The 14,102-nt window shown below is 47.7% G+C and overlaps 1 protein-coding gene across 1 annotated transcript; it reads left to right on the top strand.

The window, feature by feature from the left end:
- The first annotated feature begins 1,897 nt into the window (after positions 1-1,897).
- Positions 1,898-13,164, top strand: Inhba (inhibin, beta A). Its single transcript, XM_013033016.1, has 2 exons — positions 1,898-2,301; positions 12,163-13,164. Exons 1-2 carry the CDS (start codon positions 1,914-1,916, stop codon positions 13,053-13,055), a joined length of 1,281 nt encoding a protein of 426 aa, XP_012888470.1. The 5' UTR covers positions 1,898-1,913; the 3' UTR covers positions 13,056-13,164.
- Positions 13,165-14,102: the final 938 nt, after the last annotated feature.

Below are 14,102 nucleotides of genomic sequence, written 5' to 3'. Positions count from 1 at the left end.
ACTAAGAGGGTTTATGTATGAGAAAGAAACAGAGACAAGGAAGCCCTCACAGATGGAACCCCCTCCCCACCATTAAAGATACTTCTGCAAGATGATGAAAGTAATAAAATAAGGGGAAAAACAGAGGGGGTTAAGGAATTCTTTTCTCAAAAAGCTTTAGAAAAGCATTGTTTAAAAATTGCACATTTTTCTTGTTTGATGAATACTAAAATCCATTCTTTTTTTTTTTTAAATCTCTGAGGGAGAAAGAAATCAGTTAAGCAAGCTGTGTTGAACATGGGGCTCTGGAAAGCAAAGGCGGGGTGCAAGCTAGCAAACGATCACATGACAGAGACAAATAATTTGACAATGTAGTTTAGAGTCTTTTCCCATAGGGCCAGTTACTCAAGTCGTAAGAGTACACTCTTTTCATGAAAGAATGTGGGAGATGAATTTTGTGTTTTATCTGTGATCATTTATCTGGGGGCAAGCAATGGCAGGTTCTCGTGTGTGTGTGTGTGTGTGTGTGTGTGTGTGTGTGTGTGTGTGTGTTACAGAATGGGCAGTGAACAAGAGAAGGAAAATCACCTCCTTTTGTAACTGGAGCTTGTAGAATTAGATGGCTACTGGTCTCATAGATATTTTAATATCTTGCTGAGCTACCACTAAGTTGAGAAAAGTAGAATATACTGTAGGACCCCCAGCAAAAGTTCTTCTGAGTTGCCTGCTCCAGCTCAGATGCCAGCCCTGCATAGACTACCTTGAGCATTTCAATAGGAATGAATGGGGGGCAAAGGAAAGTTTCCACATTCCAGCAAGCAGAGAAATCAGCGGGACCCCGGCCCCAACTATGCAGGGAGGAAGTGTGGGACCCCAACTCCAGCTACCTGTGCACCCCTCTCCACCCACCTGTCTGTCTCCTCCTCCCTCCAGGGCCCCCCTCGCCCCCAGCCAAGGGCAGAGGCTAGCCTGGCCCGGTGAAACTAAGCTAATGGGGGCAGGCACGCAGGGAGACAGGGAGCATTTGGTGTGTTTGTGTACCACCACTGCCCACCCCCCACCCCCAACAAACAAGGAAGAAGGTAAAGCCAGAGGGCTGGGAGAGAAAGCAAAAGCAAAAGCAATCTCCCAAGCTGCAGAAGTGAGGCAAACGTGGAGGATTTATTGTAGAGGGGAACTTGGAACTCAGGAGACTGGTGGTATTTGATGAGAGGTGTTTTAGAGGCAGCTAGGAGCAGAAGGAAGGCAGACTGTCAGAAAACCGCCTGTCCCTCCCCCTCCCTCCCTCCCTCCCTCCCTCCCTCTCTCCCTCCCTCCCATCAACGCTTTACTCACCGACAAACTCCCTCCCTCTGTGCTCACTCACTCACTTGGGGCCAATCCTCTCTCTCTCTCTCTCTCTCTCTCTCTCTCTCTCTCCTCTCTCTCTCTCCCCTCTCCTCCCCTCTCCCTTCCCCCTTTCCCTCTCTCTTCTCTCTCCCTCTCCTTGTCTCTCTCCCTCCCATTCTCTCCCTGTCTCTGTTCCCCCCCACACCCTGTCTCTCCCTCCCTCCCTCCTTCCCTCCCTCCCTCCCTCCCTCTCTCCCTCCCTCCCTCCCTCCCTCCCTCCCTCCCTCCTTCTCTTTTACTCGGAGACAGTCAGAACTCTGCTCTCTGACAGGCACAACCGGACAGCAGTGGCTGCGCTCAGAGAGGGAACCTGCAAAGACAACTTCACAGAAAACTTTTTGCTTCTTCTTCCAGAGAATTTGCCGAAGAGGAGAAGGAGAGAGAGGAGGAGGAGAGGACAGAGGGAGAGAGAGAGAGAGAAAGAGAGAGAGAGAGAGACAGAGAGGGGAAAAAAAACCCAACCCCAGATAACAATCCCCACCCTCGCGCGGAGGTGAGTGGGACGCAGGGCCTTGGACGGCCCCACGACAACTTCGGCCGGCAGGATGCCCTTGCTCTGGCTGCGAGGATTTCTGTTGGCAAGTTGCTGGATTATAGTGAGGAGTTCTCCGACCCCGGGCTCCGGGGGCCATGGTGCAAACCCCGATTGCCCGTCCTGCGCGCTGGCCTCCCTCCCCAAGGATCTACCCAGCGCCCAGCCCGAGATGGTGGAAGCCGTCAAGAGACACATTCTCAATATGCTCCACTTGAAGAAGAGACCCGATGTGAGCCAGCCGGTGCCCAAGGCGGCGCTCCTGAACGCCATCCGCAAACTGCATGTGGGCAAAGTGGGCGAGAATGGGTACGTGGAGATCGAGGACGACATCGGGCGCCGGGCGGAGATGAATGAACTCATGGAGCAGACCTCCGAGGTCATCACCTTCGCCGAGTCAGGTGGGTGCGGGCACCGGCCGGCCGCGAGGGCGGGGAGGGGGCCGGGACCCTCGCCTTCCCCCCCGCCCCCCCGCAGCCCGGCAGCCCGGCCGGGGAGTGTCTGCCGGGGGTTAGGAGGCTCCGGGAGGGCGGGCGATGGCGGGGGTCCCGGTGGGCAGGCGGAGAGACCCTGGTCCCCAGCACCCGGATCCGCACCCCCTGTGGCTGCGGCTCAGCCTGTCACAGCCGAAGCGGGCAGGCAGGCCGTTCCTGGGGTCAGTCTGGAGCTGGTAGGCAGAGGGTTTCGGGGCGGCGGGTGGGGGGGGGGTTGGGGGGTGTCCCCGGCCCTGGGAACCGGATCTGAGCGGTTGGGTGAAAGTTGGGCATTTTCAGGCACTGAGGGGGGGGGGGGGGGCGGCCAGGGGGGTGAAGTAGCTCCCCTTGGAGGAGGAACCCCATCCGAAGTTTCTACTGGAAGGTTGGGGGGGAGAGAGGGAGAGAGAGAGAGAGAGAGAGAGAGAGGAGAGGAAGGGGAGAGAGCTAGCGCCTGCCACTGAACGAGCTGAAGGGCACAGAGGAACTCCCTTTCTTAACCCTTCCCCAGTAACGATCTCACCTAGGTTCTTGGCCACAGACCAAGGCAGGGCATTGGGAGATCAGGGCATTACTGGGGACAGTCATTTTACCTTTCTAGTTATCTGTGTGTGCACAGTACAAACTAGGCAGCAGGGAGATACTGGGAGGGTGGTAAACATCCAAGCGGGAGACACTTTGGAGAAGCTGTCTTTGCCTTTCTGAATAATAATAATAACAACAACAATCAAAAGCCCCAAGAGCCTCTCCCTCCACAAATCCTAACTTTTGATGTTTTGTAAAGTTACTAAAGACTCTGCCAAGGAATGCAACCTTGACAAAACACTCTTAGATAACTCTGCTCCGCTCTCCCCCAGTCCTGAAGAGGAAGAGATGTTAGAAGTACATTCGAACCATTGGCTCAGGACCACAGTAACCTGTTGCAGAGGAGAAAGGACCTACCAGAAGTATGGGTCATGGATGGGTAGCCACTCTGTTTCTATGTTTCTACTTCTTAGGGGCTGGGGGCTCAGACATCTCCCTGCCTGCAAACTAGCCCAAGCCGGCTAGGCAGGCAGATGTGTTAATAATATGATAATAATAGATGATACCTCCATCATTATGCCAGCCGTGGTAATGCCAGGCTAAAGAACCAGATCTTTTGCCAGTCCCATTTGAAAAGAATATCATGGGTTTTTTTTGAGGGGCTGGGGGTGGGCAAAGCATATGGCTGGGAAAGTATGTGCTAAGACTACGCAGCATTTTGTTTCAAAGTTTGCCACAGTGCTATAAACAAGGCAACATTCAGAATTTCCAATCCTGAAAACCTGTTGACTCAGAAATTGTTTTCATGAAAACCATGTTCATAAGACCTGGATATCCTTTTATTTAATAGGGGAGGAGCGGACACACAGTTGGCTCTCCAAATTAGCTCTCTCCCTACAAGTGTCTCTGGTTTAGGGAAAGACTTTCTATCCTTAATCCTGAAAAGAAAGGATGCTGTAACTGGAGGTGACCCCCTGCCCTACCCCTTGTGACCTGATCTCTTGGAGCTTATGGAGGGAAAATGGGAAGCTGGAGTTTTCAAGTTGCTCACCTAGTTTTCCTCAGTCTTTCGCGGCAGAGAGATCGGGAAGAACTTAGAACATTGGGCCAGAGATTCTGTTCCTCCCTGGACCCGAGAAAGGTGGTTGGTTTTGTACAGCAACTCTCACCTAGGCTGGCTTCCTATGCAGTCCTGGTCAACGGGTTTTAAGTGATCCTGTGCTAAATAGATCTGTGCCTCTGACCACTTTTAAGCGTGCCTTGGACACTGGCAAGATGTCCTTCCTTCCAATGTCCTGGGTTGGTATAGAAAAGCATTCTCTTGGCACTTAGAGACTTGGCAGTGAAAATTAGACCGTGTACATTCTCTGTCTTACCTATGACCTTCTCCTCAGTGCCAGGCTTCTTGGCACTTACAGGGGGTCTTGTTAGTTTTGTGGCCCCCATGAGAAAAAATGAATTATTTTTTTTTAAAAGGTGATTGATTGGCCTTGCAAGTTGACTGCAGCCGAGCGTCTGTGCTGGAAGTCTACTCCTAGTGGAGCACCTTCACTTTGGAGTTTTTGGAGGGATTTATTGTAATTACTTAATTTCTCTCCTCTGAGAAGTTGCACAGGTCAATTTCAAGTTGAATTGGTATCATTTCATCCTTTTCATGACAGTCTCCTAGAAGAACACCAGGCAAGCACTTTGCTATTGGCTTCACCTACCCAGGAAATGCACTTACCATCTAAATAACTATAGTGACTATACCAAAGTGAATAGCAAAGATCTATCTTGTGGCTTTTGGAATAATTCAACTTTAGTATCATTCCAACTATGTGAAAAGTCAAGGTCTTTGGAGACAGAAAAAGGGCATGCATTTTTCTCTTCTTTGTAACTATTTGCACAACATAGAATAAATGTTAACCATGAACATACACTAGACGGGGCCTTCCCACCTGAAGATTCCTCCCTTAGCTGATGCTTAATTTGGCCTTCTCTCTACTTGACTGCTGAATAAATCTAACAAATCCATTGCCATCACAGTGTCACAGTGAGAGAAATACAAAAGTGAAAAGGTCTTGAAACCTTTGACCTGAATGTGTGTCTTATTGTGCTTATGTAGAAAGCCCCCCAACTTTGAGAAGTTGAGACACTGAGTTATTACTGGCTAAGCAGCGAGGACTCATCATTCTAAGACTCTCTGAAATGTATTCCCACAAATAAAAAGTGCTTTTCTATTCTATAGATATCACCTCACATTTCTCCCCCAAGGTTAGTTTGATCCTCATAAATGGCCAGTCCAAATCCTCAACATTTATACTGAGTCTTGTCCTCAAAGGAAAGGTAGTAAGGTGAGTGAAGCCGAATCCACGATGACTTTAATTATCAGTGAGATTAAAGTCATAGGCTTTCTTGGCTGATGTATTTTATTTGATCTTATTTTGACTTTTACATTCTTTTAGTAGCTGATCAATCCGCGTACAATAACAGTATATTGCCCAGTCGGCCCCAGCTGCCATATCTCATTCTTATTCTCATAACTAACTTAGCAAGTGATGGTTCTTATTCTAGAAAGGATCAAGAAAGAAAGGCAAATATGCAAAAAATAGATAATGCTCCCCTAGCTTAGTTGTTGCTAAAAGCGACTCATAAATCTCCCCTCTTGGAGGATAATTTGTACAGAAGATTTGAGTTAGAAATGCGCACTGCCCGAGGAGAGTCTAGGAAGGCTTGCCTGGATAAATAACTGTTTCCCCCTACCCCCAAAGAAAGACCCTCTCAAGGTGTCGTTGACGTTCACAGCTCCATTCCCCAGCTGTCTCCTGAACTTGCCCGCGAATCGCCCCTCACTCAACCTTTAAGGGGCTTTGCACATACATTCTCTGAATGATGGGTAAAAATTGGCCACAAGAGGGCGCATTCCAAAGAGTTTTGCTGTGTGGCACAAAATCTGGGAAAGGCGATGGTGCCTATTCCCAGCCTCACTCTGCAGCTCCCTACCCTTAGTGATGATCACTTACTTCCTGCTCGCCCCCCCCTCATCTTTCTCAAAAGTTAGGATTTTTATGGGATGTGAGACCCAGGAGCACTTGTAATACATCACATAAGAAGGAAGGCGAGGAAGCAGGGAGCGTGGATGAGGATCTACGCAAACATTCCAGAGTTCTATGGAAGGGAGAGGGGTGAAATTTCAAAATCAAACAAAGCAGCGAAATGTGACTGTGAATCATCAGAAATACAGATTTGAGTGTCTCCATATTACGATTGCCTGGGTTTAAAAACATAACAAAAACAACCAAAACCACCCCATCTTCCATCTCCCTTGATTCTGTTGTGTAGTTTGCCTGCCTTATCAACACATTTCCCCAGTGACACAATGACAAATAACTTTGAACAGGGAGAATTTCTTTCTTTTTTTTTTTTTAAGGCTATGTGTTTAATGCTTGGTAGGAGCGTGGAGTTCGGCTATGGAGGGTGGGTTGTTTCTAAAGAGAGGGTGTGGAGAGAAATAGTGCAGGAGGGAAGATGGGGAAAGAGACTGCTAGGTTTTTGTTATTATTATTATTATCATCATCATTATGAAAGAAGCATGTATACTGTCGTGGAGTTGGTGGATATATCAGGGTAGAAATGCCATTTTCATGTTTGAAGAACTGGAGTTCTATCTTCCCAGGCACTTCGCATAAAAAATACATATTTATCTTGGCTCCTCTTCTGCTTAAAAAAAATTACTGGAGCCTGCTCTCATAGCTGTAGTTCAGAAATATTCATACTAGACTGATTCCTAGCTAGGTCTCAAATCAAAAGTGTAAAAGTTCTCAGGAACTTTCAAGAAATCTGTGAAATCCTGTGGGGTGGGTCTTGCTTGAGAAATGATTCTATATTTTTGTTTGTTTGTTGAAGTTGAGACCCTTCCCCAAGGTTAGTTAATATAATTAACCTTTTTAATCAAAAGAGGTGTGGGTAAAGCATGTAGCTGGACCTTTACAAAAATTCAATAATGGATCCTAAGGAGAGGTTTTAAGGCTAAATATTTTTAAAAGAAAAATAACTAAGATAATTTTTATAATGCAAGCTGTAGTTCTACTGTGGGCAAGATCCTTTACTGTAGGTCGGTATTATTAAAGACCTGCCTTGCTACCTTTTGCAGAAGCTTCTGGAAGCTGCTCTCTCTGTCTCTCCCTGTCTCTGACTCTGTCTCTCTGTCTCTCTCTCTCTCTCTGTCTCTCTGTCTCTCTCTCTCACACACACACACTCACACAGTGCATGGCAGTGTTTGCTGCCACCATTGACTGTATCATCATGATGGCGGATGGAGAATTAAAGTCACAGATGCATTTTTACAGCAAGGCTTCCTGCCCCCCTCTGCTTCTGTAGTAAGCTTAAGTATACAGCCCAACTTTCCACATTGACAAAGAGCCATAGTTATGACGTATATAGATAGCAAAGGACAGCTTGCTTTTACCAGGACCCTGGCAAGAAAAACTCAACCCAATCAAATCAAAACACTGTACAAGAGCATTGCTAATTTCACTAGGGGGAGAGAGAGAGAAAGAGAAAGAGAGAGAGGGGAGGAAGGGAGGGAGAGAGGGGAGAGGTGTGGGGGGGAGATCTGTCTATACCAGAAAATCTGAAATACTGATCTTTGGGGTGTTGAGTAGCATTTGCATCTTAATGTACTGGGGGCTTGGCTGCTTAACCCTTGGCATATCTTACAAGATTGAGTTATGGAAAAAGTCTGAAAGCAAAAGAAAATGACCTTTCTTTCCAGCTTGGACAACCTTCCCTCCGTCTAATGTTCCCACTAGATAACATTGCAAATATATCCCCCCTCAAAGTCCCAAATCTATCCCTCTCTCTCTCTTTTAAAATTTTGTATTTCTTGGTACCATTTCTCTCTCTCTGGTGTGAGTCCGCTGGACTCACAGGGGTTTAGGTGATGCATGCACTATTATCACCCAGGTGGGTGCGCGTGGGATTGTCTGAGTCAATTACTCAGGCAGAGCAGGCTGTGATACACGTCTTGCTCATGGAAAGCCTTGAGCAAGGGGGCAGAGGAACCTTCAGAAGGAAAAAAAAATAGCCAAGGGGTAAAAAGAATATCATCAGAGACTAACTAGGTAATGGAAGGTTTGGGAAGAAAGCGGTGCTCGCTGCGTAGCTCAAAACCCTAGTCCACACCAGTGCCCACTGTGATCCTTCTTGCTCTTGCAGAATTCTGGGAAGAATTCCATGTCAGGATTTCAGAGCACTTGATATTGAAATCAAATCTGAGACGGATTAGAAATTGATCCTGAACCTCTTCCATTTTGCAAATGGTGATACCTGGAGAGCCCCAGCATGGGGTACCCTGACAATAATATTGCGGTGTGCCATTCCCAGGGCAGAGAATCAATGGACTAGTTATTATTAGATTTTTTTTAATCTCCAGGAAATTTGAGGATTGTAATATATTTCTGAAACCAACAGCCCTGATAACCACTATTTCCATGGTAGCTTTCACCCACCTCGTTCTCCCCACCCACTTCTACGATGAAAGAAAATATAGATAGATATGCACTGCTTAAATAAGAATACAATAGAACTTGTAAATAAAATGTACCTGCACATGAGGTAGACATTAGGAAGACTTGAATCTCTCTCTTGCCCCTGTCCTTCTGAGCAGTAAGGCAACAGCACTTTCGTGAAAGTGGATCTCAGTTTTATCCCCCCCCCACCCCCTGATAAAATATCATGCAATGTACAAACAGCAGTTCCAGAAATGGACAGCGAGAGAAGGAGGCGACGGGAATGTCAATTAGCAAGGGGAAAATCCAAATGTCAGAAATATGGGGGAGAGAGAAAGCAGGCAGGCACAATGAACTGGCTTTTGGTCCAGATCATTACAGAGATGCATACATCAGACTCGGGACTGGCCCACAACACACGGCTCATGCCAGCCCATTAATGACCAGCCAGACCAGCCTGAGAGTCGTTTTCGGATGACTCTCTGATCTTAATGTAACAGCACCTGACAGCTTGAGCCCCCTCTAATGAGTGCTGTTTTTGTACAATCCTCTGTCAGGAACACTAAATCATTTGCCTCAGAGTACAGCTGCTGGTGGAGAAGGGGTGGGGCTAGAGCTCGCATTAGAATCCTGGGAACTGAGGGGCTGGCAGTTGTGCAGGCTGTGGGACTGCGGCCCAGGACTTCCACCTTGCTGGTCCTCCAGTAGCCGTTTGCATGCAGAGTGTTACTTGTTCTAGTCATCGTTCTCCCATGAATCTTCCCTCATTCCCACCCTGAACTCTGGGTGTATTCCTGGGGAGTTCCTTAGTGTGTTCCCCTTCCTCAACCCCCTGTTAGACACTGGGAGGTGCAGTGCAGGTATTCCTTCCCCATGTGAGCACGTTCAGGTGCTCTTTCTTAGAAAAGCAAAAGCCAACCCTGCACCCTCTGGCTTTTCAAAATCAGCAGCCACTCTGGCTCAGCCTGCAGAGTGATACCTTGTGTGGTGGTTTTAGTGTTTCCAAGTTGTTATGCTTAGAAACAGAAGGAAATATGGGGATAGCCAGGATAGGGAAGGGCAAAAAGGGCCAGGGCAAGGGCAAAGGTGCCCCTTTGGGATGTGACCCCACTACATACTCCTTCAGGCCTGTGGCCTAGGTTGGAAACTGATCTTTCACCTTTCCCTCTGGCCTCCACCTTCTGGATCCCAGCACCTTTAAAATCTGCCGCTGGCTGCCATCTTAGATAGAATGATGACATTCTGCCAGAATCTTTCCCTTTGTTAAAAAATAAGCAAACAGACATAAACAAACAACAAAACAAAAAGTCCTCCGTTTCTTATCAAAAGGCATTGTGGGACTCACTTTGTTCAAAGTCATCCTGTTTCTTAACAGGAGGATGCTTTCCTTACTCCCTACCCCCTCTCTGATTTCTATGAAATCATAAACTCCTCTCGATTATACAGTTCAACTCTGGCCTGAGTCCCGAGGTGAGGTCAGAATAGGAAACACTCCCAGACACCATGGCTGTCATGGTGGCAGGCCTATAGAGCAATGCCAGGGACCCCGTGGGCCCACATGCCACCCTCTTGGTCCTGGTCTTTGTGCATCCACTACTATCACCATCATCGTGTGCGGAGTGTGTTAAATTAAGAACAGAATCGACAGTGTGCCATGCACAGGAAAGCCTGCCTTCTGCTGCAGAGAACTTGAAACTGTGCCTAAAATTTATAGTACCGTAAACATCCCAGGGTCTCCAGATATGTGCGGCTGGATTTCTGTCAGCTATAGACATCCAAGCAAGGACATTCTCCCGGGGAGCGGGGTGTCCAAGATGGACATCTTAAAGATTGTTCTCAGATTTGTACCTAGGATCTGTGATTAGCAGACTCCCTGTTAAGTTTGAGACACTATTCCCAGGATCTATGACTAGCAGACCCCCTGTAAGTACTGGGCACAGTGCCCAGGATCTGTGACAAGGCACAGAACCTGGAATCTGTGACTAGCAGACACCCTGTAAGTACTAGTCATAGTACCCAGGATCTGTGACTTGCACCTGTAAGTACAAGGTCTAGAGTTAGGTGAAAAAGGACTTGTTTCTTTGTATCTTCAAGTACTAGCCAGACAGATGGAAAATATTTGATGAATTAAGAATTCTAGTCTGGGCTGGGTGCTTGTTATCCTAGCTACTCAGGAGGCTGAGATCTGAGGATCCTGGTTCCAAGCCACTGGGGGCAGAAAAATGTGTGAGACTCTTATCTCCAACTAACTAGCAAAAGTCCAGAAGTGAAGGAGTGGCTCAAGTGGTAGAGCACCAAGCCTTGAGCAAGAAAGCTAAGAAAAAGCATGAGGCCCCGAGTTAAGGCCTATTACTCACCTTGCCTGGCCCATAGCTACCTGCTTCTGATAGTAAAGGATGCTGCACATTAAATATATAGGTGCTCACTATGAAAAGAGAAAGAGGCAGCTTTCTAAAGTTAGGCTTAGATAGAACTGGGGTGGTGCCTGTACCAAAGCAGAAACTTCCCCACCTATGTTAGGTGAGAAGCTGTTGCTATTTGAGAGAGTTTTGAGCTTACCTGGTATGCTCTAAAGATAGAAAAGCCAAAAATGAGGGGATTATGAGGTAGGGGGTGGCTCTCTTAATTAAATATAACTCCATGCAAAGGCTGCCTCCATTTTGCAAACAGTAATCAAAGCAATTACCTACTCCGTGTTAATCACTGAATTATGTCAGGGAAACAGCCAAAGACTTCAGACCTTCAGTATCCGAATCTGGGGATCGTCAGAGAGGAAATAGAAGGGATGGCTTTGCGAGGAAGCGTGGTCCATATTTGAGGTCAGCGCCATGAAGGTGTGGGGCAGAATCTTCTAGGTAGCGGGAATGGTAGGTGTTCCTCTGTCGCCCCTGCAGGTGAGAGGCAGGGCTACCCGAGAGCCAGAGTGGAGTTGAATGCGGAGCACAGTTCTGGCGGAGCCCCCAGTTGGGGCAGCTCTGGGCACAGTTGGGAGCCGGGAGAGGCAGCAAGGGGCATGTCTCCTGATCCCACTCCCATTGGGGGGAAAGTATCCTTTAGCTGCTCAGTGGATGACTGGAGGAAGACCACCTTGTGGGAAGTTATGGAGGGGAAGTGTGACAGGAGAGAGGCGGGGCTGTGACAGAGCAGAGCAGCCCACAAGGAAGTACAGGATAGGATATTTCCAAAACCTGCAGGAGTTTACAGGAAGTTTTTTCACATAGAGGAAGGTGAGCCATTCTTGTTATTTTATAGAAAATAAAACAGAGGCAAAGAAGTAATCAGTCAACAGACACCGGACCCCTGCCAACCTCTCTTTCCCCCTCTCCCCACAAACAAAGGCCTGCAAATGTTATTTGTATAGGTCAGAGAAGAAAGAAATACTTTATACTTCATAGTTCTCTTTTGGAACCGCTCGATTCTGTGGTTCAAATGCAGGCATATAAAAAAAAAATAGAGCGTAGCTATGTCCCAAAGACACTTTCTGGACAGCCACTGAAGTCTGAATTGGAGAGAGCTTTCACGGGTCAGAAATGATTCCTCTTTGAGCATCTAACAATGTCACAACTTGCCGGACAGGGATGGCCACATCCAGTGAGCTTCGGCCTCTCAGGGATGTGATTTGCTGATGCTCACTTAAGGTGTTGGTACCAGAGGTTCTTGCTTGCCTGGAATTAGTGAGGTGATGGGAACACAAACAAATAAACCAAACAAACACAGTCCTCTGCCATTAACAGACGGCCCTGCGTTCTCTTCTGCTGTGTTATCTCTCTAGGCACAGCCCGGAAGACGCTGCACTTTGAGATCTCCAAGGAAGGCAGCGACCTGTCGGTGGTGGAACGGGCTGAGATCTGGCTCTTCCTGAAAGTCCCCAAGGCCAACAGGACCAGGACCAAAGTCACCATCCGCCTGTTTCAGCAGCAGAAACGCCCGCTGGGCAGCGTGGACGCGGGCGATGAGGCCGAGGAGGTGGGCTTCAAGGGGGAGCGCAGTGAACTCCTGCTGTCGGAGAAGGTGGTGGACGCTCGCAAGAGCACCTGGCACATTTTCCCGGTGTCCAGCAGCATCCAGCGTTTGCTGGACCAGGGCAAGAGCTCCCTAGACGTGCGGATTGCCTGCGAGCAGTGCCAGGAGAGCGGCGCCAGCCTGGTGCTCCTGGGCAAAAAGAAGAAGAAGGAGGAGGACGGAGAGGGGAAGAGGAAGGACGGAGGAGGAGGCGAGGGCGGCCCCGAGGAGGAGAAGGAGCAATCGCACAGGCCCTTCCTCATGCTGCAGGCCCGCCAGTCCGAAGACCACCCGCACCGCCGGCGCCGTCGGGGCCTGGAGTGTGATGGCAAGGTCAACATCTGCTGCAAGAAGCAGTTCTTCGTCAGTTTCAAGGACATCGGCTGGAACGACTGGATTATCGCGCCCTCGGGCTACCATGCCAACTACTGCGAGGGCGAGTGCCCCAGCCACATCGCGGGCACCTCGGGCTCCTCGCTGTCCTTCCACTCCACGGTCATCAACCATTACCGCATGCGGGGCCACAGCCCCTTCGCCAACCTCAAATCGTGCTGCGTGCCCACCAAGCTGAGACCCATGTCCATGCTCTACTACGACGACGGGCAGAACATCATCAAAAAGGACATCCAGAACATGATCGTGGAGGAGTGCGGTTGCTCCTAGCTTCCACAAGCAGCCCGGCCTGGCCTGGGGAGGGGGAAGAGGGAGCCAGAGGCGTCCAGAGAAGACAGTGGCAAACATGAAGACATGTTTAAGGTTTCTGAGTTAAACAACCAGGAAAAAAAAACACAAAACAACAAACAAATAGAATGATAATAAAAATCAACAACAAAACCCACCACCACCAACCACAAAAAAAGACCCCAACAGCTACAATAAAAACCCACAAAAAGAGCATAAACTAAAAAAAAAACAAAAAAAACCCAAAATCTGATGAAACAGATGAAGGAAGATATGGGGGGAAAAATCCGTAGTCCAGGGCTCAGAGATGAAGCAATGAAGGAGACAGGGATTGGGAGGGAAATGGAGAATTTGTGTACCTTTCATTTCTTCCAAAATCAAACTGATGACATCAGTTGCTTAAATGGGGTATTGTCCTCTCCTCCCCCCCACCCCTCACCCCTGCATTTCCCTTGTGAGCCTCCAAATCTTGTCTAGTCTGCAGTAGTGCAGCCTGGCATAACCCAAATCACGTCTAGAAAGCCATGAGTTTGAAAGGGCCAGTCCCACTCAATTACCCAGGTCATAGGTGTGTCTGTGGGACACAATCTGTGTGTAAATCAGCACACACACACACACACACACACACACATTCTGATCAAACAACACAATGCAGCAACACTTTCTTTTTTTTCTGCACCATTTTACAAGACAAAAAGAAACAACAACAACAACAACAACAAAACCAACATAAAAAATGAAAATTGAGACCAAGAATGAGAAGAGTAAAAAGATCAAAGACAAAAACAAACAAAAGAATACCAAGTACATTTCGTTAAGGTGCTTATGATCTTAGAACTATGCAACCTAATAGGTTTGAAACTGTTTACCTGAGAGAGAACAAAAAAGAGAGACTTTTTTTGTATTGGAAGTAACCTGATTAATTTTTATTTTCTTCAAGGAGAGATACTTGAAAGGAATATGTTTGTCCATCTGTTGGATCCAAACATTTCTATATTTTGTAAATGTCGTTTTTTTTTAATCGTTTAC

The sequence above is a fragment of the Dipodomys ordii genome, unplaced genomic scaffold (assembly GCF_000151885.1).
Source record: "Dipodomys ordii isolate 6190 unplaced genomic scaffold, Dord_2.0 Scaffold161, whole genome shotgun sequence".
In the NCBI taxonomy this organism is placed as follows: Eukaryota; Metazoa; Chordata; class Mammalia; order Rodentia; family Heteromyidae; genus Dipodomys; species Dipodomys ordii.
This window is presented reverse-complemented; position numbering and strand designations above follow the sequence as displayed.

Coding starts and splice junctions, on each gene's coding strand:
- Inhba (XM_013033016.1), top strand. CDS start 1,914: ATGCCCTTGCTCTGGCTGCGAGGATTTCTGTTGGCAAGTTGCTGGATT. Junction 2,302..12,162: donor CATCACCTTCGCCGAGTCAG/GTGGGTGCGGGC, acceptor TTATCTCTCTAG/GCACAGCCCGGAAGACGCTG.